The sequence below is a fragment of the Excalfactoria chinensis genome, chromosome 8, assembly GCF_039878825.1.
Source record: "Excalfactoria chinensis isolate bCotChi1 chromosome 8, bCotChi1.hap2, whole genome shotgun sequence".
Classification (NCBI taxonomy): Eukaryota; Metazoa; Chordata; class Aves; order Galliformes; family Phasianidae; genus Excalfactoria; species Excalfactoria chinensis.
This window is the reverse complement of record NC_092832.1, coordinates 3,220,789-3,246,256: the sequence shown is the minus strand read 5'-3', so window position 1 is coordinate 3,246,256 and position 25,468 is coordinate 3,220,789. Positions and strand designations below refer to the sequence as shown.

Here is a 25,468-nt window from a genome sequence, read left to right as displayed (position 1 = left end):
GACAGAAAGGCAGACTGATGTAGGTGAGCGTTTTTCAAATAGGAGATAGCTGTGGGTGGGGAAGGCAAACCTTTCATCTTTAAAGCATTTTTTTTTTCTTAAAAATTTGTAAAATGCAATGTCTTAAGAAACATCCAAGTGAGGCAATTTTTAAGGCAATTTTAATAATCAGGAGTGGAAACATCCATTTTTCTGCTGCAAGTCTGCGTGGTGTTAACCCAGCCGTTATCTACACCTGGATCCTGCAAATCAGGATCATGTTGGCTTCATGGCAGCTCCTCCATACCACACATCCTCCATCCTTCCTAAAAGGCCCTTTCCCACAAGCAGACAACATCTTCACTTTTATCCCACAGTGAATATCACCTCACCCAGACCCCCTCCACCCCTCCCAGCTCCAGACAGCATTCCCCCAAGACCACTAAGTCAAGTGGCAGAGGAATCCCAAGCAGTAGTTACCCATCCTGTTCATACCAAGAAATTCCAGCCATTTTCCTGTGCCTGGTTGATGGAGTAGCCCCCATCCCCATGGGTTGTGGTTGCTGATGAAAGATGCGTCACTTCTAGAGCCACTCACCTCTATTCCTTGGCTGCAGAGACCCTCAAGGTTCAGCACAGCCCCAGGACAGACGATATTTGATCATGGAACCATGGAATATCTCAAGTTGGAAGGGACCATAGGGATCATGGAGTCCAACTCCTGGCAAAACTCCACCCAAAACTCAGACCATATGATCAAGAACGTTGTCCAAACGCTCATTGAACTCTGGCAGCTCTGTGCCATGACGACTGCCCTGTCCCCATAGCCCTCTGGTGAAGAGCCTTTACTTGATATCCAAAATGACCCTCCCCTGATATTTAATACCCAATGAGAAGAAGCAATACCCAACTACTTGCTGACTTGGGAGATTATCCAAACCCTTCCCTCCTGAGTCAACAGGACACCCCACACAAGAAGAGACCAGGCATGGCTGTTGGGTTGTTTTTTTTCAGGATTTTGTTGTTTTTTAATTTCACTTTGCTACGTGATTCCCGACAGAATGTCCACATCTCCTGCCGGGTCAGCCACCTCCAGACCCTGCTACATTCAGTGTCAAATCAAGCTGTGCCAATGAACCAGTGTTCTGAGCCTCGCAGCCATTCCTTGCATGTCTTTACATCATTTGGGAACAGCAGCACAAAAGGACACAACGCATGAAAACGAGACGGGGATGAGGCGATGGTCGGCTGAAAGCTCGACCTGGAGAACTTGCAGAGATGGACCCATGCGTAGGGTGGGAGATGCAGGGCTCCTTTCTTCTGGCGTCATGGGCTGGTGCCTCACGAAGCCAGGACATCATTTCATACCACCCCATCACCCACCTCTGGGTATGGGATGGGTCTGTGCTGAAGGAGAGAGGCGGGGATGTCTCCAGCTCCAGCACCAAGCAGCAGCCAGGCTGAGTGATGAGGACAGGATGCCGTCACTTTGTTGTCCCCACTGCCCTTCTGGTGAGGAGCCTGCTGCAGAGTTCACCTCAAAACAAGTGGGGTAACCTGAGAGCACCAAAAAGAACCAACCTCAAAACCCAGACCTACCTCCTGAAACAAACAGATGTTCCTTCCCTGCCGCTGGGCTTTCGCAACCTAAACATAATGTTTATAAAAAGTAAATCATTTCATCTTATAACTTAAGTGCATTGAGTATTTCCTTAAATATGGTTCACGCTGAAAATAAAGTTACTTTCGCTGTACAGTAAATTTCTGATAGACTTAGAAATAAACTTTGTGGATACAATCTGGCGGGACATCCCTGCGCACAGCCGCATGGCTCTGCACACACGTGTGCCACACATGTACACCCAGCCCCACATCCTGGGGAGAAGTCTCCAGGCTTCTACATCTGCACGGCAACCTGAATCCAACCCGCCAGCTGCCCAACCTGGCCCTAACCCTAGGATCCTAAGAGAAACATGAAACTATGCAATGCAAAACTCGTTGGGTCCCTGGGCATCCCGAGCTACAATATGTCACAGGACAATGTCCCGTTGCAGGGCCCCGCCACGCTCAGGAGGTGAAGTAGGAGCTCTGCATGGAGTACAGGTGGTCGATGGGGTTCCCCGCCCGTGTTTGCAGTGGCCCCGTGTCTGCTGTGGTGAGGAAGCAGTCACCCAGGTTGCTCAGTGAGGTATCATCGCTGTCCATGTCATGGAAGAGGGGCTCAGCACCTTGGGGAGAAAGGAAGGAGCAGTGCTGGAGGGATGCTGCATGCTGCTGCAGCTTCCAACCCCTGCAGCCAGCTCCTATTGGGACACCGGAGCCTGCTGAGATGATCTGGGGGTGTTGTCCCATGCCAGGGTGCTAAACCTGTATGGGTTAGCATTGTCAGAGAGGTGCTGGCACTGTTGGAGATGCTGGGATGGCATCAGTAGAGAGATGGTGGAACTGTTACGAAGGAGGCAACACCACCAGGGAGCAGATGGCACTCATAAACTTCCTACCAGGGCTTCCTGCTTTCTGCTCCCCATGGCTTTGAGTCCAGCTGCTCAGTGGGGTGCCATGATGGTGCTGGCCACATTGGTGCCTCCTGTTTTGCACTGAGGTGGTTTAAGGCAGCAGAGATTGCTACCTTCCCATAACTTGCTTCACCCCTGTCATGCAGCTCACCCTTTGACACTGTGAGGACAAGCAAGAGTGCAAATCCAGGGGATTTGTGCCCCTCCACCCCACCCCACCCCACCAGCCTTACCATAGGGGTGCATATGGTCTCCAGGCATCTGCGGGGGGGTGAGCCCTTGCCGGAAGGGGTCGGAGCTGTAGACCTGCTCCATGCCCAGGAGTTGCTGTGGGGGTTGCAGAGCAGTGTAGGGGTTCATAAGCCCCTCCAGCCCCCCAGGGCCACTGCTGTTTGGCTGGGCTGCAAGGCAAGAGAGAGCTGCTGGTGTGGTGGGGATGTGGTTTTTTGGTGGGGAGGCTTGGAAGGCACTGAGAGGGCATTTTGGGGTGGGAAATGGGAAGGTCTGGGTACCTGAGCTCAAGCGTTGCGTGTTCTGCTGGTCCTGCTGCTGCTGCTGCTGCCTCCTGGCCAGCTTCTTCATCTGGGTAAAAAGAAGGGGAAAGAGCAGGGGGTCATGACATGGCTGCAAGGGAGGGCAGGAAGGGAGTCCTATACCCACCTTTGCTCTCTGGTTCTGGAACCAGACCTGCACCACACGCACACTCAGCCCTGTCTCAGCTGCCAGTGTCTCCCGCACCTGGAGGAGGAACATCTCAGTGGGACTCACACAAGGTTTGGGGGATCCAGGAGGGGGCAGAACTATTGCCCATCCCCTGGGACACCCCCAGTGTCCCCATACCTTCCTGCAGGGCTTGGAGGAGACCTCAAAGGATGCTTTGAAGGCCCTGCGCTGTTGTGTGGTCAGAATGGTGCGTGGGCGCTTGGGCCGCTTGTGGTCCTTCCCCTCCTCAGCTCCCTTTGCTGAGGCTGGGCCCATTTTGCAGACACTGTCTTCATCATCACTTTTACCTGGGAATGGATACAAAAAACAAAGAGGGACCAAGATTCAGGTCCCTCTGTGAGGTTGTATGGCTGTGCCATCCTCATCTTCACCCACTTTGACATCACTGTCTCCATGTCCTTGGCCCCAAGGTGCAACACAGGCTGGCCAACACATGCCCTTCCCCCTCGTGAGCTGTAAATCACTTGCAGCCTTTTCCAGCAAAGTCACTATTTGTTAATTCCTAACAAAGTTGGGTTTCTTGTTAGAAATCACACAGTGCTCAACAGGCTGCAAGGAGTTGCCTGGCCCAAGTCCCACTGTGGCACTGCGGTGTCTCTGGGATACATGGGGCATATGCAAGTCTGATGCCAACAGCAGGAGGACACAGGGTGAGGATGATCCCCACTCACTCCTGCTTTGTGGGATGCCTTCTGTGCTCGTTACCTTGGGACACCTTCCCCATGCAACACAGCACCAGTAGTCCTCAAAGGCACCAGAGCAGTGGTTCCCAGGAAGAGGGATGCTGTGCCCATGGCCAAACCAATCAACCAACTCCCAGTAGGTGTTTCAGTGTTTGTTTGGGAGCTGGATGTGAGGTTTCACCACTGAGTTTACTTTTGGTGGTGGGGAAGAGGTTTAACAAACACTGGGATTTGAGACCTGCACTGATGGAGACACTGAGATGCCTTTGCACCCAGCAAGGGGTGCCTGCCCCAGAGTCCCTAGTCTAGGAGGGGATGAGCTCAGCACGCAGTGCTCAGGCCCATGGTGCCGTGCTCTGGGAAGGGGAGAAACCCACTCCGATCCCTACCTCCCTTTCCATTCCCCCAGCACCTGCTCCCCAAATCCCTCCATGTGTCAAAGGAGAAGCGGAGCCGGATTTGGCTGGGTATTACTTTTAATTAACTCTCCCTTTCAAGCCTTTCCCCAACGAGGGGAGAAATTAATGACTGTCTGGGGCTGCCCCTGACGTCACCTGGGAAGGGGCCAGGGCGGGGGACATTGTGCATGCCCCCAGCCTGACTCGCCGGCACGGGGGGGCCAGTGTGGCCACAGCAGGGCCGGGACATTCCTCGCCTGGGAGGATTTAGGGAGAGGAGAACAGTTAGGACGCTTTTAATTGGAAACCAGGGTCCTCTTTCAGAGGGGCTTGTTTGCTTAGGCTCGGCCGGGGTGGGCTTGGAGGAGGCAGTAATTGAAGTGAGGGTTGGGGAGATTATGGGCAACATATGGCTCGCTTTTTATCTGCACTTTCTCATAAAGTGGCCTTTGCTGCACGGAAAATGGGGGGGCTGGAGGGGCTGGCAGCCCTGTGGGGACACTTAGCTGCATCCCTCGAGGAGGGATCTGGGGGTGCTGGGGGTTCAGGATGGGCATCCACCATCTGAGGGGTGCGTGGCACTGGTGTGCCCCACGCTGTCCCCCTGCATCCCTCCACTGGGACTTTTCCACTGAAAGTAGTGTGTTCCTGGGGAATTTCTGCAACGCAAAGCCCTCATCTTGGCCAGCAGCTGGGAGCGGGGCCTGCCACGGGCTGATGAGCCACGAGGGAGAAAAGCTCCCCAACCTTTCCCAAAGTGCCCTTTTCCCCCAGTCGGAACAAACCCAAACTGTTGTGGGATCAGCGGCTGATTCTGTTCTTTTCCTGCCTGACATTTCCTCCTCAGTTCCTATTTTAACCAAAGGCGTTTGCATCCCCCATAGAGCAGAACTCACTGTGCTGCAGCCATCAGGACATCCCCAGTGCACTTTCCCAGGATTCCAGCATAGTGGTCCACCCTTGCTACCCTCCTTCACTTTTTGTTACCATCGCTGCTATCTGAGTAGAGAGTTGTGGGTGGTTTTGGTTTGTTTTTTTTGGGGGGGTTGGGGTTGGGAGGTTGGGTGAGTTTAATGTTAAAGAGCTGTTGTAATTCTTGCTTAACCCCCCCCACACACTCATGTCTCATCCATGCAAAGGTAAATCTTTCCCTCCCACAAAGCAGATTTCCCTACAGTGATCTTATTTTAATGTGATTTGGGAAGCACCAATGCTTTTATGAGGGACACTATTAACTCAATGCATTCTGCTCACAGTTCATTTCCAATTTTGCTGGGTTTCTCCATAAATTTGTCATCCTGGGAATCACGCAGACATGAGTCCCATAAACTACATATTCAGGTCTAAATATTGATCTCAATATCCCCCCACTGGTGCCACCCCCTGCCCTATTCCTGCAGCATCCCACCTCAGCTCTGCAATGGAACTCTTCCCCCAGTGAAGTAACCACAGGGCAGGAGCAGTGGGTCAGGGCAATGCTGTGCCAGGCGGCCCCTTACCGGAATCCGAAAGAGCCGGGCTCACCAAGCTCAGCAGCTCGCGCTCCTTCTCGTAGTCGCCCTTACAGAGCAGCTGCCCTTCCTTCAGCACAAACTCGTCGCCCTTCTGCAGGCGCCGCTCGCAGACGCAGCAGCAGAAGCAGCGCAGGTGGTAGACGCTCTGCTGGGCACGCATCACCAGCTCGCTGGGCGCGATGCTCTCCAGGCACCCGGCGCACTTCACTGCAAACAACCTGTGGGAGCAAGGTGAGACCCCATGGGGTGCACCCCGGGGAGATGTGGTGGGGTTGGTGGGCATCAATACAACTGTAACCCATGGCTCAAGCTGGCAGCAGGGCTCTGCAATGGCCCCACCTTGGCTACTGGGTGCATTCGGGATGCCCAAAATTCTCCAGAGCAGTGAGGTTAGCAGCAGCAATTCTGAAGACTCAGAATCACAGAATCATGGAATCATTATCACTGGAAAAGACCACAGAGATCATCCAGTCCAACCATAGACCCATCCCCACCATGCCCACTCACCATGTCCCTCAGTGCCTCGTCTCCACCGTTCATGATGGTCTTGATGACTTGTTGACCAAAAGGCAAAGAAGCTCAGATTGTCCCTTGACATTGATTGTGACAGTAGTTGCAACACCCTTAAATGTACAGTCCCTAATAATAACAATGATAGCAATAACCTATAGTTTTAAGCAGAGCTCGTTGCCCTTCACTTTCAATGCCCTGATCAAGAAGCTCAGCAACACTATCAGTGATTTACAGCTGGGGAACATGAGCATGGAGCCAAACCTGGGCTGAGGGCTCAGTGCAAAATTTGGAGGTACCAAACCAGAACCTCCCCCCTACCCAAGTCATCTGTGCTTTTGGCTGGGATACCATAAAAAAAACTCTCACTGCTTACTCAGACTCATCTTAAATATCTGTGGGAACAGGACATCAGTATTCTCTGTTTGACTTTGACCCAGAAAGAGGCAGAAGTCAGCACGCATCCTGAGGTTATCTACGAGCGTCCCCGGTGCCCTGAATGTGTCCCCAGGCAGGACCTGCATGGGAACACCACTGCTTCTCCTCAGCTGTTCAGACCCCCAGTTCACTGCTGAATTACTAGTTTTTAACTTTAAAAGATCACTGAGCTCTGAACATTTCCAGCAGCACTGGGTTCTGGTTCCTCTGCCCATCTCCCTCGCCCCTGCGTGGTCCCTAGGAATGGAGCTGCCTGCCCAGAGCCACCAAGCACCATGTTTTTAGCCCTTATTTTGTGGGGGCACTTACAAAAAAAAACACCTCGGGAATGCAAAGTGCCGAGTCAGCCCTGTTGCTAACAGGAGAAGATTTTGATAAACCCATCAAAAAACTGGGGAAAAAAAAAAAAGAAAGGTCTTCCTCTCCCCTTCTCATTTCCTCACTCAACAGTGTCTCAGTATCTCTTGGCTGTGCAAGCCTGAGGGGACAAGCAGGCAGCAGCTGGTGGCACCTGTGCCCACCTTGATGACCAGCAGTGCCCCCTGGAACAAGCCCCAGGAAGGGACTGCCCCCCACCGCTAGCTGTGTGCACAGCTTGAAGGAGGGCTCCCACCCTTGTTGAGTGCTGAGGGCTCAAGGGATAGGGCACAGAGTCCCTAGAGGTACCTGTTGTGTTTTTCAGCTGTTCCAGCCCCGAGGAAGGCAGCCCAGTGTCAGCACTGCGCTCATTCTGTCTGTCATTACATCTCTCTTATGTCAAAGGGAGGCAATTTGTACCTGCAAGGTAATGCATCCTTGTCCTGTTTAAATGGAGTGCAAGCTGTACCTGTTGGGATTGCTGCTTTCTCAGTGATAAACTACTGATAAGTTGCTAAGATGGTGCTAGCAGATCTTCATGAATGAACCACAGAATGGTTTGGGCTGAAAGGGACCCTTAAAAGCCATCTGGTCCAACCCCCCTGCACTGAACAGGGTCACCTACAGCTCCATCAGGTGCTCAGAGACCCATTGAAAGCCTCAGCAAAACCCTGAAGGAGGGTATTTATTAATACTGCGTTCCTCATCCTCACAGCATCACTGAAATCTGCCAGCTTCTGCATGTGGCTGAAGCCCAAAGCTATCAATGCGGCAGCACATCCTGTGTCCTGCATCCCTCATCATACATCCCACATCATACATCCTACATCCCACATCCCTGACCCACACTTTCCCATGGGGCCGTCGCAGTGTACTCCTTTATGTACTCCTTTATGCAGAGGTGATGCTTTGAAAGGGGCTGTGATTGACAGGCGCTTTCCGGCTGCTGTCTGTCTCCAGCTGCCTGCATGCGCCGCATACAAACGGGAGCCCCTCCGGGTTGAGAACAGCAATATTCAATGCTGACAGACAAATCCCAAACACCACTGAGGTTGGTTTCAGTATTGCTCTGCTGGGTGGGTTCACACCCCCCTGGGATGTGCCTTACAGCATCCACGCTCCCTTCCCTGGTCAGCCCCAGCCACAGGGGCCATCCTTAGGGCAGGGAAAGTCATAGGGCATGGCTTCTTCCAGCAGGTATGATGGTTCATTCACCCCAAGAGGACAGATTCATGGGAACAGCGAGGGGCACGGGGAGGGGGGCTCAGTGCCACCGAATTGAGATGTCCTGGCACTCAGCCACCTCCTCACTTGTGGGACAGGGGACAGTGGCAGTGGGGCCGTGAAGAAACACTGATCGCTGTCAACCCCACACCCAGCACTGGGGTTGGGATGCGGCTCATTCCAGGCAACCCATCCCCATAAGTCCCCAAAGTGGGGAACCAGGGAGCAGCAGTGGTGCTCTCCCAGCCCATGCCCCGGGCTGTCCCCTGACCCCTCTGTCTCCCCGCTGCCCCCTCCTCCCCCCGAGGCGGACAAGTGTTCCCTTTACTGCCTGGCAACGGCGCCTGGGCTAAGCTTGCTAAAATATGAGTGGTTTTTGGCCGCAGTACCAGAAGGCTGCAGTCCTACAGAGAGAAAAAAATTGAGCACTCCATGCCATGGCTCCAGAAAGGGGGAGAATTAGATTTCACACCGAGCAGGCTGGACCATGGCATTCTTTAGTTAATGCTTAACAAACGCCCAAACAAAAGCAGCCAACTTAGCTGCATGTTTGTAAAATGTATTCTCAGCAGATTCAGGTTTATTGGGGAATTCACTCGCTTTGCAGCAAGTGCCGTTTCCCTTTTTTTGTTGTTGTTGTTGTTTAATTTCCCTTCTCCTCCCCCCCCAACCCAGCTCCATCCCACTGGCTGGATACATCCCAGAACCATGAGGGATGAAGCAACCGCTCTTCCCAATAATCCCCCCTTGCTGCTGGGCACGGGGACCCCAAGAAGCACTTTGCCAAACTCACACCCCAGTTCCTGCCCTGTAGTGCAAACCCCATCTCAGCTCCACACCCAGCCAAAAGCATGGGCAGAAAGCAAGCTCTTGGGCAAAGACAAAGAGCACTGTATTTTGGGGACCCCCATCCATAATATCCTGCACCACTGGGAAGTGCAACAGCTCCATGTAACACCACTGAGCACCTCCATTCAGGAAGGACATGGGGAGCACAGTGCATCTCAGCCACCTCCCATCACCACCACCACTGTGCCCCCAAGAAAAGAGGGATAATTGAAACCCCACAATATCACCGCTCCGATTTAATATCGAGAGGAGCGCACGGGAGCCAGAGGTCAGAATTAATTACACCCCACCATATTTCAGCGCTCGGCCGCCGCTCCGCATCCTTTCCTAGGGGAGAGGCGCTTCCACGGAGAGGTCGACAGCCATTATTAGAAAGGGCTGATTTCAACGGACCCCCAGGAGCTTTTCAGAGCCTTTGTTTGTGCCGAGATTAATGGGGAGGCAAACGATGGAACAGCAAAGCCACCACCAGCAGGAGGATGCGCTGTGGCCACCAGCAACCCAATGCGGCTCCGAGCAGGGCATCGGTGGAAAGAGAAATGTTGTTGGTGCCATTCATTTTTTGGCAGATTAAAAAGTGATTCTTTTAAAATCTTTTTTTTTTTCTTTTCTTTTTTCTTTTTTTCGTTTTTTTTTTTTTTTCTTTTTTTCTTTTCCCTTGCTTTCCAGAAAGCAGGAATGCTGGATGACCCCTCAGCGGGCTCATTTTCCTGCCCCATAGGGTGCTGGTGGCGCACTGGGTTGCTGGTGGGGGGGGAAGAAGAGTGATTTCCATACCCTTCCTCAGGCTGAAGAATGAAAACAAACTAACAAATAAATAAATGAAAAGTGAATTTCCCTGCAGAATTTCAAAAGGAAGATTAATAAAATAGAGAAGGAAAAGGAGGGGGGGGGGAAAAGGACTTCCAACCCTGCAGGGATTGTAGGCGCAGGCACAGTGTAGCCAATATCCTGCGGTGCTGCAGGGTGCTTCCTGGTGCTCCGGCGGCTGTAAAAACCACTGGGCTGGATGAAACCTAAACAGAGACAGAGCAGCCTGAAATAGAAGCCAGCTGCTCAGAACCAGCATGGCAAACTGCATCTCGTTGGGCTGTGTCCTGCATCTCCATGGGCTCAGCCTTGGGGCAGCTGCTGTTGGAACAGGGTTTTGCATGAGCTCTGAATGAATGGAAATATTCATCTGAAACAACACTGCATTTAAGCCGTCTTTCCCCCAGCTCAGGCTCATCTCACGTTGCAGCCCTCTCCCGTGTGTGCTCCCAAGGGTAACGAACCCTTGGCATCCCACAGCACTGAGCATCCTCAGGAGCGCAGCCCCACAGCTACCAGTAACCAGAAAAATGTGGTGCTGAGCCTTCAATACTCACACTCTGGTTGATGCCTGCGAGTGCAAAGCAGCCTCAGGCTCTGACACAAGTGTTAAGAGTCAGCGCCCATTGCAGGGACGACACTCAGGAATCCTACAAGTGCTCAGCACTGAGGCTCACTCTGCGCTTCCCCATGAACTCAGCTCCCTTCCTTTACTTGCACATGATACGCCATACAATATTTAATCACATATACAGATAATTATTATCTCTATAACGTATACTTGTATATATTTATATAATAGAATAAAATAATTACATTGGACTGGAAAAGCAAACACGCGTTCTCCAGGAGACAGGTTCCTACCTCCTGCTCACACGGGGTTATCACAGCCCTTCCCCACAGCCCCCGGCGAGGCAGGATATTACTTTGTTGCTTATTCATTTTATTGCTTCTCCTTTCTAAATATTTGCTTGGCAGGGGAAGGATTCCCTTTACACCGTATCTGTTTTTTACAGGTCAATTGGATTTCTGGCTCTTGCAATCCCTCTTCCCCTCCAATCGCGTTTGCAAAACAAATATTAGTTGTACCAATTAGCAGAGGCAGCTCAGCGCCATCGGCCCCACACCAGGAGGCTCTCCTGCCCCCAAAACAGTGTTGTGGAAGCTCATGAGGGGTTTTGAGGGCCCCCCGGGAGACATCAGCCAAAAGGACATCACACAGCACTGCAGAGAGGCAAAACCTTTGCAGGGCATCGACTCTGCTGGGGTGCCTGCTGTTCATTCAGAAACCTAATGACTGCAACCAACAACAGATACCACCGACAACACAAACTGACATGGCCAGGTAGATAGGATCCATCAACCCCAAAAGTCACCTACCCATATCAGAGCATCAGAATCCACATTTCTTTCACTGAAAGACTGGACACAGAGCTTGGCTGAGGCAGGCATGGGGTAGGCCACCACAGATCCCATTACTCAGCGCGGGCGGAGGTGACAGGGTGGCTGCGTGCATTGGGAGCACACTGCTAAATATGTCCATCCCATGCCAAAAGTCACAGCCCCAGGCAAAGGTTGGGGGGGGGGGGGGGAAGGGACAGAGGGCACATGCCTGGTACCCAGCACTGCATCCATGTAGGGCAGCAAGAGCTGCATCACCCCCCCTCACATCGAGAGCACCCCTTTCTCCCAGTGACATCCTGCCATGTCACCCCTGTCCCTCAGCCTACTAAAGGTCATCCCCAGCAGCATGCCCACCACATATGGTGATTGGTTTGCCATGGGTCCGGCCGTCCCTTCACTGCAGCTGGGCGAACAATTCACAGGGCATAAATTTATCCGGCAGATTTCAGCCCACGTGCTGTTTGCTAAGAGTCAGTGCAGAGGCTGTATTTTATCCCTTTGGGTTTCTTTGGCATGCAGTCAAGCTCCCGACCCTGATCTACTTGCAATCGGTCAAGAGCCACGTTTTACCCCCCTGCCTGCATCACATGGTCCCACATCATACTGCAGCCCCTGTGCCTCAGTTGTACCCCCAGACGTGGGCTCCCCGAGTTTCACTGTCTCTTTGCCCCCCTATTTATAGCTGTGTGTGTGGGGAGGTGACCGAGCTGCTGGGCGCGTGATGGCAAATGCTACTCCTGGACGTCACCGAGTCCTCCTGCCCGTGTTCTGCCCTTTGGGATCAACCAGAAAACCCCTCTAGGTGACACCAGCATTGCAGACCTGTCCCTGGAGGCTTTGTGAGCCACATCTGGGAGAGCCTTTACTGGAGGAGGAAAGAGGAGAGGATCCCGTTGTAAAGCAAGCACATAGAATAATGTCAGCAATGGGGAAAGAAGGCAGAGAAGAGCAATAGAGAAGGCAGAGAAAGAGCAAAGAGCAATATGAAGGATCGGGTCTAGCATCAGGCCTTTATCTGACATCTTCATTGGTGATCGCAACAAGGGACTTAATTAGCATGTTAATAACATTAGCAGGAGATAATAAGCTGGAGAAGATGGGAAGGAGGCCCTGGAGAGAGATCACAGAATAACAAAGGACAAGAAATGCCAAGTATGCTCCCATAAGCTGAGCACACAAGTTGGCTAAATACTACCTTGTCCCTAAAATACACCTGTGCCAGCCTTGTCACTGTGTGCCCACCATGACACCAATGTCACAGCATCCCAGGCCTTCCCCTGCTCCTCTGGAGGGTCTAACAGTGCAACCAAGCCAAGGAGAAGTCGATTCCTCCCACCGGAGCTAGGACCGGTGCTAGAGCAGACATAAATTTGGGAGGCTCTTGGCCATGCAGCAGCCGTGCATCAGGAAAGGGCAGGAGTTTTATCACCCAAATGGGGATTAGAAGTGGTTCCTCATGCACGAGTAGCTGGAAGCAGAAAGGGAGGAGGGAGATGTTCTGCAGTGATTTGTGGGTTGTTCCTGGGCTGTCCTCACTGCCAGGTCTTGGGCAATGGGATGACTTTTGTTGCAAACTGGAAGAACGGGAGACATATGTGAAGGAGGAAACTCGCATTCCTCTCTCATAAGAAATCCCTTCTCACTTTCCCCCAAATCGCTCGTACACCCAGAGCTCAGCCTCTACAGGCTGCCTTGGACACCGTCCCCCTCCCACGCCCAGATGACCTACTCGTCCAGAAATGGCTGGGGCGGGATGCTCTCCTCCTCCCTGCCCGCAGCTAGCAAGCCGAGAGGACTGTGCATCCTCATCTATGGAGTGGAGATATAGAAAGTATTGGATACATCCAGCTTATGAGGTCCTGAGACTCTGAAACTTGTTATTGGCTTCACTGGGGCTGTGGGTAGTGCGGACTCCTCCTGCAGGGATGGGATTTCTCTTGGTTGTGATGCTCTCCCCATTCCCCAGCCCAGCATCGTGCGGGGGAGATGCGGGTGCTCTCATGCAAAGTAAAAGCCTTCCCAAGAGCTTGGCAAATAAATACCTGAGAGCAAACAGTCTGAATCAAAGCACCATGGAGCCCCCCAGGCTTCGGAGCCCACCACTGTCACCCCCTGGGCAATCCTGCTGCCTCCCACAGAGTGTTAACTCTGAAACATACTGACTACTGCACAACCTGATGAACGCCTTCCAAGATAACACCACCTGGGCTGGGTAAGGAAAAGGGACCCCCACGTCACTGCACAAACTGATGCTGCACCCTCCCAGGGCACCCAGTCACCAGCTGGACTTGCTTTTTCAAGCCTCAGTTCCTCAGGCAAGCAGGAAGGCTGTTGTTAGGGCTCAAGGCAGACCGGTGGCTGCCTTTTCCACCCATCAGCACCGCCCCATCAAACAACGTGCAATTCCCAATACAGCACCTCTCACTGCATAGATATTGGATTTGGGAAATACTCTCTGCCACAGGTGGAGCACTTTTCCCCCTCCCCATGACACCCCTTTCAAATGACAGAAGCTGGAGGCAGCATCCCAGTGTGCGTTGGATATAATAGGACCCTTCATCTCTCCCCTCCAGCCTTCCTTACAGTGCTGTGTGAATCCAGCCCAGCAGCCACACCACTAATCTCGTTTTCCAGGTTGTAAAACCCCTCCTTGGTTGCTGGGACAGAGCCTAACCTCGCCATGCTCCTAATAGCCTCGAGGTCCTCAACGGGGAATCGCGCCCAGTTTCTGCAAACTATTATCTCACCTAATTCCCTCCATCCCATCACTTAAGGATTTACAACACAACCTCCTCTGAAATGGTTTCTGGTAAATTCTTTGAAAGCCCTTCTGGTGCTTGCATCATCGTCAGGGTCAGCAGTGCATTAATGGCAGAGCATTTACGCGCCGGGTAACTCATCCCCTGGCAAGTGCGTTTGTTTGTGCTTTTTAAATTCAGGAAGCAATTAATAGTTGCCACAAAAGCAACATGCTTCTCTTGGGCGAGGGCCATAAAGCCCTGCCTCACTCTGGGGAGTTCGGATGCTGCTGTGATCCTCCAGGAGGAGGTCATGGATAGGGCTTCTTCTTGGGCTTCTTACACACCTGTAACCCTGAGAGCTGGGACTCCTGAGCCAGTTTGAGGGGAGCGTTTTGGGAAACAGCACAGATGACACTGACATGAGATCTGAGCATCTTCCAGACCAGCCTGGAGCCAGAAATGCTCCCATTGAGAGACAGGGGAGGACTTTATTAAAGCTCCTTATTGCGGCACCTGGAGCTTTTAAAAACAACAGGACAACAAGGATAAGGCTATTTTGAAGCCAAGCTCCTGGCAGCACCTGTAGACTTGCTAGGCATCCTGCAGGAAGCTGAAATATTGCTCCCATGGAGCTCAGCTTGGTTGGCTCACCATAAAAACCCCATCACTGGAGCCCAACATCCTTTACTCACCCCCAAAAATCCTACCCCCTGGAGTCCAACTTGGTTGGCTCAGCCCAAGAACTCCCATATCTGGAGTCCTATTTTGTTGGCTCACCCTAAAAACGGCATCCCTGGAGATCAGCATCCCCTACTCACCCCCCAAGCCTAGCATCATTGGCTCACCTCTGAAGTCCCCATCCCTGGAGCCCAGCATTCCCAATTTAGCCCCCAGATCCCTACCAATGGAGCCCAGTTTGATTGGCTCAGCCCCAGATCCTCACCCCTGGAGTCCATCAACCTGCTCACAACAACAACAAAAAAAAAAAAGGCAGGACAAGGAAAGCAGAGGTAGAAGAATATTTCCAATAGAGCTTTCTCCTTTCTGACCAACACAGCCTCCCTACCAAAACCACCCTCTGGGTGCTGATCTCCCCAGCTTCCAGGAGACACCCTCCCTCCCCATGTCGGCCCCTCACAGCCATCAGCAAGCAATGATTTCCAGCTATACCCTTTGCACAAGACTTCCAGCAGCTGCAGCCCGACCCATGCACATCCTCTCCCTAATCCTTCCTGCTCCAGTCCCTGGCTTCTATTATTTTCTGGCAGGAGCGAGCACTGCATTAACCCTCCTGCACAGCTCAAGCATCTCTCAGCACATCCCAACCTGGATCAAAATTATAAATGAAACGTTCTTGTAAAAAGAGAACTTGTGAGGGCCAATTGTCCATTAGTATTATAAACCCACACTAATTCTTATTTAACAAGACACCCAAAGAGCACTTCATAATGGCTTTATACAACCTAAACCAGTTGTTACCAAGAGGGATTGCCTCTTCCCAGAGAAGAACCAGCAAATGCTGTCCAGCATGATTTCCTCAGCTTTTGGGGAAGTCCTGAAGTCAGGGAAAGTTTTCTGCGTGCCACATGTGATATACATATATGGGATCAGCACAGTGCAGGTACCCAACAGCACGAAACAGCCCTGGTCTTCAGGCTCCCAAAAAGGGGCCAGGAAGAGCCCCAGTACCTAAGCTCCCTGCTGACCTTGAAGCACAGGGCTGAGATGGTTGGCATCATATGACACGTCCCAATGCACAGCAGGCTCTGCTCAGCGAGGACATGCTGTCGGACGAATTTAACACCCGAGAGCATTCCCGATCCCACTGGAGGAATTCCTGGCAGGGGCTCAGGAATCACCCACCAGTGCAAGCAGCCGAGTGTGATTGCACCGGTTGGGCTCCAGATGACCAACTTGGCCCCTACTGGCTGGTGGGCTGGCAGTACATGTGACAAGAGGTTCCCATCAATGCTGCTCTCATATGCCATTATTTGTTTGAGAAAGGTCTTTTAAATAAGCCTACAGCTAATGGGTTGCATGGAAGGAGGTCCATGTGGACGCCCCATCTCTAGAGGTGCCCAAGGCCAGGCTGGTGGGGCCCTGGGCAGCCTGATCTGGCAGGGGACATCCTTGCCCATGGCAGGGGATGAAGCTGGGGAGGTTTGAGGCCCCTTCCAACCCAACCATTCTGTGATTCTTGAGGAGCACAGCATGCCAGCAGATACTGCAAGAACAACAATCTGGAATGGAGACATCCCCCAAGGAACAACACGGAAAGAGCTGATCCTCGGAGGCCAACTCCTTGGAGTTTCCCAAGCCATATGAGATGCTTGATGCTGGGAGCCTCCCTTCCCACTACACCCGAGGGCCTCCAGAGCCAGGCTGGCATTTTTGGAGAGGCCTGAAGAGCACCTCTATCACAGGGCTGGTCCCAGGACAGAGCAAGCCAGACCCTGCCCTTCCTCTTCTTCCTTTCATCCCTTTTTGCTGGCCCCAGGTTCTGGAGCACAAAGAATCAGATCTGCCCACACTACTGCAGGGCCATGAGCCAGCTCTGACCATAACCTCGAGATGAAAACATCGCCTCTGAAACACAGCAACAGGGAAAACAGACAGGACTCGTGTGCACAGCCAAGGACTCCCGTGATGGGCAGTGCTCCTACATCAGAAGTGGGACAATGGGTGATCTGGGACACCTGCTCTGACCTATGGGTTTCAGGGGATGCAGCACTAATTTGGGCAAGCTCCCAGCAAGTGGGGTGAGCAGGGGATTACCTTCTAGCCCCACAAACCCAAGAGGAGCTGTTGGTGGGATTTGACAGCACTGGTCCAACCACATCCCCTGTGATGCTGGTGGAAGTCAGGTGGGGACACCTGGAGGGGACACAGCAGGGTCATGCCATGGGTGTCCCAGCACCTGAAGCAAAGAAAAGAGCAGGTGAGGAGTGTGGAGGTAATGGGGCCAGACCAGAGCAGGCACGAGAAGCCAGAAAGCGTGGTCAGCTATTTTTATCTGCAGCGCCCAACACTTAATACTTTCCTATCTCCCACAAAATGTCACTCGAGTGCCGGACGAAAGTTTACACCGCTCACAGACAAGGGCTGAAACCTGAGCATCTAATCCCTGCCCCAGTCAGAAATTTTAGTGGGATTCACAGTGTCTAGATGGGAAAAGATGAGGGGAAAAAAAAGAGAAAAAGCTTTTTCCAACCTGAGGAATTGTAGCTGGGGCAAGGAAAGCTGGGACAGGCAGCACAACGGGTCACCTGTCCCATCTGCAGGACACGAGCATTTCTGCCCCTCAAACTGAGAACGTCTAATGACTCCAAATGCCACCTCCTCCTTCCCTCACAGGCTCCCTTGCCTCCATAAAGGCACAGCAGAGCCCGGCCATTGTTATGGTCACATCTTGCACCCTCTGCACCAATTGTCTGCAGCTCAACGTGAGCAAACAATGGGGAAAAGCCACTCTGTTGGATCCAGAAATCATCTCCTGCAGAAAGGAGCGGGGTGAGAGCCCCCGGGAACCCACGGCCGAGGCAGAAACCCGCATTCCTAGGATGGCCGAGAAATGACCACATCTATCTCTCTCCATCTCCGGTTTCTGAAGCATCGCCGTCCAAGAAACTCCGGTGGATTGGCTGCAGTTAAACAGAGGCACGCAAAAACCATAGTGCTGCAACTCCAACAACTCCACAAACATCTCACATTCTTTTAAGGATGTTTCCCCCCACACACTCCCCCCTTCCCCTTTTTGTGAATTTATTAAAAATAAAATAAAATAAATGCCTCGAGGGATAAAGTCATTTAGAACTACTTAAGGAACACAAAGCATTAAAAAAAAATAAAAAAATAAAAAGTCTGTAATTATTTCTCTGCCAAGGGCTTGTCAGTTTGAAAATCCCCGCTCTTGAACCACTAATCCTCATGGAAAAGAAAAAGCCACGCAGCTCCGGCAGGATGTGCTGGCGGTTGCCTTTCGCTGCCTTTTTCCAGGAGGCTGCAGGGGAAGGCGTGGGCTCGGCTCTCGTTTCGTTAGCACCTTTCACCCACAGCGCTTTCCCCGATGGATAGAGCTGGACATGACGCGCGAGGCTCCACCGGCGCCGGGATGGGGAGGGAAGGACCAGGGCTGGTGTTTTGGAGGCAGGAGTGCCTGAAACAGGCGAAATAAATCAGCTCGGGGTGGGGGCAGGTTGAGTCAAAAAGCCAAGGGTTCAGGGAGTTGCTGGGATTGTTATTGTGCCGTTGGAAATAGTAAAAAGAGACGTTATTGGCAGCAAAACTGTGCTTTCTCTGGAGGAAGGGGTGGGCCATCCCGGCAGAGCCGGGTGGATCTGGGCTCTCCACATTCATACTAGGCTCGCCGTGTGACTTCCTATGGGATGGGTGGCACCAATTCATCGTGCACCAATGTGCCATGGGGTCCTTTGGTGGCCATGGAGAAGCAGCCTCATGAAAACAGCCAAATCCCCAGCTGCATCGTACTCACAGTGTAGATGTTTCCTTCCCGCTTGCTTAAAGGACCTAAAAATCACCTCAAAGTTCATCCCTCACTCACACAGACCTACAATGACACCGTGAAGGGCCCTTCACCCATCTTGGATATCCTCTCCCATCACTCTCTCCCAACCCATCTCCTATCCGCATAGGTTTGCATATCCTCAAGGCATTGCATGCAGGAAACCTCTCTTCCCTTCAGTTTCACCTCACACCAAAGCTGAAGCACGCTCAGGCTCTAACCTGGAAGACTTTAAGCATCATTAAACTTTTAAGCCAGCCCACTGGGGCTCACTCTTTTGTAATTATGGATGCAAAAGGAAGGAGCAACATTCACCTGAGCAGGCATCAAGAAGATTCAAACACTTAATGGCTTTCCTAACCAAGCTCCTGTGCCCACAGTGCTGTTTAAGAGGATGATGCTCGATAGCACTCCAGTGCTCTGCCCGGTAGATATACATAATTAAGCACTGCACTTCTCCATTGCCAACCCGGTTGGCCATGAGTGAGTCAGAGCCATCCCATCACACCAGAGACCACCAGTGCCCAGCCATGAGGGCCTCCACCCATGTCTTTGGCCAAGAGACCATCAGTACTTCATACACTCTTTTGCAGAATTAAATACCTTTAACAGAGCTGACAAGCTGAGCAGAAATGTCAACAATCAGAACACCTCTATGTATTCAGGATAGGAGCATCTAGAAGGACAAAAATGACAACCCTGCCTCTCTGTAATAAAAATGTGCTGTGGCTGAGTGCTGTTGTCAAGCTATCCATCTCCTCTTTCCAAAATTTTCATCCCAAACACTTCCCTGAGCTTTCAATAGCAAAGACAACACTCCATCATCCCTATTCCTGCTCAGCTGCTCCAGGGTCAGGAGCTCTCAGTGTACACAGAGTCTGGCAGCCATGCCCAGAGGGGTTTGGGGCCAGGAGGCAGTGGTTCCCTGCAGGGATTTTCCATGGTGGTGGCGGAGGCGGAGGCTGGGAAGAGGACAATGGGCAGAGGAGAGATGGCCGCGTGAAAAAGCATTTGTTCCGCTGTCAAGGACAGAAAGCTCTCCCCAGGAGTGGTGCTCGGAAATGGAGCCCACGAGGGAAGGAGAGGGGAAGGAAGTGGCAAGAGATGGTGCAGCAGAGGATGGATGCAGTGGGACAGAAGCAGTGTTGGCTCTGTATGGCACAGAATACCTGCATGGATGGCACTGCCCTTACTGGGGGCTTTCCCAGTCCCTATCCATCCCCACGGTTCACTTACCTCAGAAGTTATAGTCTATACGACACCGCCCTGGGTCAACTTTGTGTAAAGGTAGAAAACCCATCAGCATGCACAACACAAAAACCAGGACAGCTCCAGAGAATGGCTGAAAAGCCATGCCTGAGGAAGGTACTCAAATAACTCCAACACTCACTGGATCTTTCCTAGATAAATTCACCTAAAAGTGCCTGGGAGACCTCTTTCATTTCCACATCCTTCCAGCCTCCTTTTCCTCAAGCATCCTCAGCACTAAGAGTGTCCGGAACGCATTCCCTTGGCACCCACCACAAGTGGACAACACTCATTCCAGACACCTAGTTCACAAAGATTGGAAGCAATTCTATCATCTATGGACACCCTATAGAGTTGCCACCGCTGCATGCGTTCCAGCAAAAAAGGAAGGGTGGTGAGGAGCTTTGGCATGTGAGGTTGTTGCTCCTTTCGGGGATTGTTAGACATGATGTTAATTGTAAGTCACAAACTGAAATATGGGCAAGGACGAGGTACCAAAGACATTCTTATGGGGCCAAGGCTGAATTCAAAGTGGGGTTTGCTGCAGAAGAAAGGGTAAGTGGGAACAGAAAGTAGCAAGGAAGGATGGGAAGGGTCAGAAGAGAGAATGGAGAGCAGTGAGAGTGCAGGCAGGACCCCAGCTTAGGATCTCACCCCTTCAGGCACCTGCAGCTGAGGAAAAGCCCTCCCACAGGCTGTGCACCCCAGCGCACCCTTCCCAAACAAATGCACTGGGCATGATTTTTCCAACACAGATTTACAGGTTTAATTTGCAGGCATTTTCTTTAACACGCATGGCCAGGAGGGGATTTTCTTTACCATCACGTTTCTACACATGGAGGCACCCACAAGACCCCAAGAGCAGAGGACCTGGGACTCGCACCTCTCCGCAGATGCTGGCAGCAGCACAGAGCCATCACGCGGTGCACAGACAGCCCCGGCGTCACACAACTGCCTGCCCCGGCCGGGGAGTGCAGTGCTGCAGCGGCGGGGACCCACATGCCAGCCTGCTCCGAGCCGTGCTGGCCATCTGCTCCCGCCCGCCGTGGCTGGGGATGTGCCAAGCCGGCACTCCGTCGCCACGCTCCCCAGCTGCACCCCTCGGCATGGCCGCTGCCGCTCATGAGCACAGGAGCTTCCAGAGCCCAACCTCACCTCCTGCATCACCCTGCAGTGGGGCTGTCCCCATGGCGTCACCCCCAGGGTGAAGCCTGAACCTCATCATCCTCAGATAGATCAGATTTGGCCAAGCGCCGGCATTCGAGATGTTCTGTAACAAATGTCCTCTGTCCCAGATTTGCATTGTCCTAAGCACATAGGTCAAGAAAACTCCCCCATAATAGCTCTGCACAGACTGTATAGAATGGGGGGCACTGGCCCCCAGCTCCCCGCAAGGCCACTCCAGCTCCTTGAGGAATGCCCCAAGGAGACACTGAGACCCGGCCAAGCGTCCCCAGTCTTTAATCCATCTCTCTGCAGGTCCTCGACCCCTTCACGAAAGATAAAGAAATGCAAAACATCTGGTTTAATAAATGATTCATCAATTTTGAGCGTCCAGCAAATCAGCCTCTTGCTTAAAACCGCTCTGCAACACTTTCCACGGGTGTATTTATAACTGAACACATAGCTCGGCAGTCCCATGCTTGGCCGTTAACCCTCCACAGCCTTGGAACGGATGGAATGAGGAGACGTAGGAAAATATCACACCTATTATTTTGGTACAATGCCCCAGTGTTGTGCAATACTGCATTTACTGCTATTCAGTAGAACATCCCAATGACAAAAAACACCGCATGTGTCCCTTTGATAAAACATCCCAATGTCAAAACGATTGCACCTATTGCTCTTCAGCAAAGCATCCCAACAGCCAACAACCCTGCTTTCAATTAAGTAATAACAAACCACAGCACATCCCAAGGGGGATCCTTGCACCCATGGCTGAAGCTGCACTAATTCCCAGCTTGCATGGAGCATTGGGTGCTGCTGCTGTTCATCAGCCCCAGCAGCTCTTCCAACACCATCGCCATCAATGCTCTGGCAATAAGGAAAGCCCAGCCAGAAGAGAACAGGCACTTCAGGCAAAAAACATATTATATAAACATAATATATACACAAGGCCACAGCACTCCATGGGGTTCTGCCCCATGTCCTTGATGTCCCCATCCTGCCCAGTAGGAGCAGCCACAATGCAGCCGGGAAGCACCCCGAGAAAGCACGACGCTACCCGAGCACATAAATAGTTATGATTGTTCCCTTTTCCACTCATTCTCATCCAACCCTATGGCACCAGGTGCTCTGCTGGGTGAGGGGCACAGAGAAAGGGAATTTCTTTCATGGCCGAAGAGATACAGGAGGAGGTTTTTGGGTTGCAGCCCCCAGCATAGGGACACGCGGCAGCAAAACATGAGCATGCTGTAAGCTGTAAGGTTTTTTTTGCAGCAGCATTTCACCCCTTTTCCCTCTACGTGCTCCAAGCCGAGGTACAGTTAGAGAAGAAAACGTAGTAAATTGCATTGGAAACCCAGGAGAACTGATAGCCGAATTTCTACAGCCAAGCAAGCAGCACACACAAGCTCTGCAAAATTTTTGCCTAAAACACAGCGCTCTCCTTTTCACCCCACGGCAGCTCGTTCTTCCGCTCCTCCATAAACACTCGAAAACAAGGCCGTGTGCACAAATTCTGCTTTCAATTTTCCTTGTATCCATAGCAATTAAATCTGCCCCGCAATACAGGACTGAGGGAACGGGAGGCAGGCACCGAGCAGGGCCGGTCCCAGCACTGAGCTGAAGAAGTTTTTCTCCTCCTGGAGTGAAATCACAGCACTCCAGTGTGTGCTGCCATAGTGAGGAGCCCAGCCCGCGTATGGCTGCCTCGGGAAACAACCAGTAACTAGCCCAGAGGCACATCCAGAAGCCCCAAAGCTGGCCAGGAGAACCAAGAGAGTAGAGAGGGATGCGTGGCCCAATGCTGAGTTCTGTTGGGCAAGCAGCCCCTGATCCCATGGCATGGATGTGGGGGGCTCCGGTGGGGCTCCCAGCAGAATATCGTGGAGCAGTTGTGACAGCAGGAGCAGGATGCGGGATAGAAAGCAGCTACAGGAGAGGGAATCTCAGCAGCCTTCTCCCTGTCCTCACTGGCTTTTCTTAATAAATATATATATATATTTTAATTAAAAAATTTAAATACGTATATTAAACAAAATTCCCATCCTCATTCCTCACGCACACAAAGCCCCCTCCAGCCCCACACTTTCCAAAGGAGAAGCTTTGGACGCCTACATCCAATTTCCTGCTCTGGTGCAGTGGAAGGCTGCAGCGCACAGCAGCGAGCACTGAGCCCAGCCCTGTGCCTCGGCGTCCCCATCCGAGCTGAGGGAGCCAGTGTGTCACCTCGCCTGGAGGGCGCTGGGGAAACCGCCTCACGAGGAACGGGGGTTGGAGAGATCGTAACATTCCTCCTCTGGACGCTCAGAGGAAAATAACATGAAGAAAGAGGATTTTTTTCCGCTTATTCAGTGTTTTTTGCTCCACGGCTTTGGTCTCACCAACACCCGACAAAAGGTTCCTAAATTACCAAAAGCAACGAAACTAGGGGACTAACCCCAAAGGAGGTGGGTGCTGCTGTGCTTTGAGGGAGAACCAAAACCAACCGCACGTCACAGCTATGCCAACACCTTTGGGACGCAGTGAGCAGGGATGGGAGCACGGGACCACTGGGCGCTTTCCAGGTGGGAACAGAATGGGGTCAAAGGGAAGAGGACAAGGGGACGACACTCACTTCTCGTAGTCCAGCTTGCAGTAGAGCTTCTTGTCTCGGTAGAAGCAGGTGGTGTGCAGGGGCTCCTTGCACGACGTGCACTGCACGCAGCGCTCGTGCCACAGGCTGTCGTTGAGGCGCAGGAGGAAGCGGTCGGCGATGACCCGCTGGCACCCCTCGCACACGGAGCGGGGCGTCGCGGCTCTGCCTGCGGGATGGGGCCGGTGGCAGCGCCGGGCGGACGGGAACGGACCGAAGGAGCCGCCGCCTCCGCGTCCCCGAGGGTCGGAGAGGGACTGGGGGTCCCAGGTGGGCCGCGAGGGGGAGAGGACAGTGCGAGGCGCTGCTCCCGGCTGCGGGGGTGGGCCCGTGCTTTAGGGGAGCTACGAGGGAGGGAATCGGCCCCGATTTCGTTCCGTTTGGAAAGGCGGCTGCGGAGCCGCGGCTCGGAGAGATGGCGGTTGTTTGGCAGCGGGGTGAAAACGAAAAAAAAATATAAAGCGAAGGGACGAAGGGAAAGCTTTCGTTTCGGTTGCAGAGGGGGGCACACGGCTTCGTGGAACCGCGAAACGAAGCGATCGCCGGGGGCTCTCCGCGGCCGAAGGCAGCGGCGCCGGGCCGGGGCGAACCGGGAGCGGAGCAGCTCCACGGACTCCCCTCTACCGGGGTCCTCCCACCGTGCTCCAGTCCCCAGGGCTCCCCGACTTACCCAGCAGCGAGGAGAAGGGGGCGGCGGGGTCCAGGGCGCTCTGCAAAGTCTCCTCCATCTTCAAGCCGTCCAGCATGGTGAGGAGCCGGGCCGGGCGAGGGGCCGCACCGCCCGCCTGCCGACACAGCCCGGACACGCGGCGCTCAGCTCCGGCAGCCCCAGGGCACCTCGTTTCCCCGAACCCTCCTCCCGCGTCCTCCCCACCATCGCCGGGTTTTGGGGTTCGGAGGACGCGGAACTGCCGTCGGGGGTTCGGCCGCTTACCTTGGGCGGCCCCGGTGGGGAGGCCTCGGGAACGGAGGAGAGGCAGCCTCTCGACTTCAACCACCGCCCCGGGGGGGCTCAGTCGCGGCCCCCGGCGGCCCCGCGTTCACCGCGGGTTGGGGCTGCGGACGGGGGGGAGACGCCGAGCCCCGGGCGGCTGTAGAGAGAAATGCGGCGACCTGCGGGGAAGCGCCCGTCCGACTGCTGCCAAGACACATTTCCCGGAGCTGATACCTCCCTGCCCGACCCCCACCCCCTGCCCTCCCCTCTCCACCCCACTCGAAAGAAGTTTCCTCCCCGCTCTCCTGCCCGCCCGCCCGCAGCAGCGGCGGCCCCGCCACGCCTCGAGGGGCCGGAGTGCTGCCCGGCTGCGGGGGGCACGAACGGGCTGCCCCGGCCCCTCCCCGGCTATGTGTGAGCTTTCGAAGAAAGCAACACACAAGGAAGAAAAGACAAAAAAAAAAAAAAAAAAAGCGATAATAATAATAGAGTGGAGGGCGGCGCGTCTCTGCCGGTAGTGAAAAAAGGCTGAAATCCTCTCCTCGTTGGAGGAGAAGCTCGAGATGAGGGTTTGGGAAAGCGGCCGGGGCAGTGCTTAAGGCGAAAGAACGATAGAAGAGAGGGAGAGAGGAATCCCACGGGCGGAGGGATGCCCCGGCACCGCACCGACTGCGCTCCGAGTTCGGAGAGGGGAACCCCCCTGGGGGTGGAGGACCCACCAGGAACGGGAAGCCGAAATTCGGAGCCTTCCCGCTGCTACGGCGCTGTCCCATCGCTGAGCCCGTCCCGGCCGCCTTCCCCCGTTCTGCCGCCCGGGGGAAG

At 53.3% G+C, this 25,468-nt stretch overlaps 1 protein-coding gene across 1 annotated transcript; it reads right to left on the bottom strand.

Moving 5' to 3' along the window:
• Positions 1-990: 990 nt before the first annotated feature.
• Positions 991-25,468, bottom strand: LMX1A (LIM homeobox transcription factor 1 alpha). The gene is made up of 10 exons (XM_072343479.1): positions 25,366-25,468; positions 24,647-24,825; positions 24,383-24,497; positions 23,695-23,881; positions 5,799-6,031; positions 3,336-3,505; positions 3,156-3,233; positions 3,008-3,077; positions 2,729-2,896; positions 991-2,207 (listed from the first exon to the last, which is right to left on the bottom strand). Exons 3-10 carry the CDS (start codon positions 24,456-24,458, stop codon positions 2,047-2,049), a joined length of 1,143 nt encoding a protein of 380 aa, XP_072199580.1. The 5' UTR covers positions 24,459-24,497; positions 24,647-24,825; positions 25,366-25,468; the 3' UTR covers positions 991-2,046.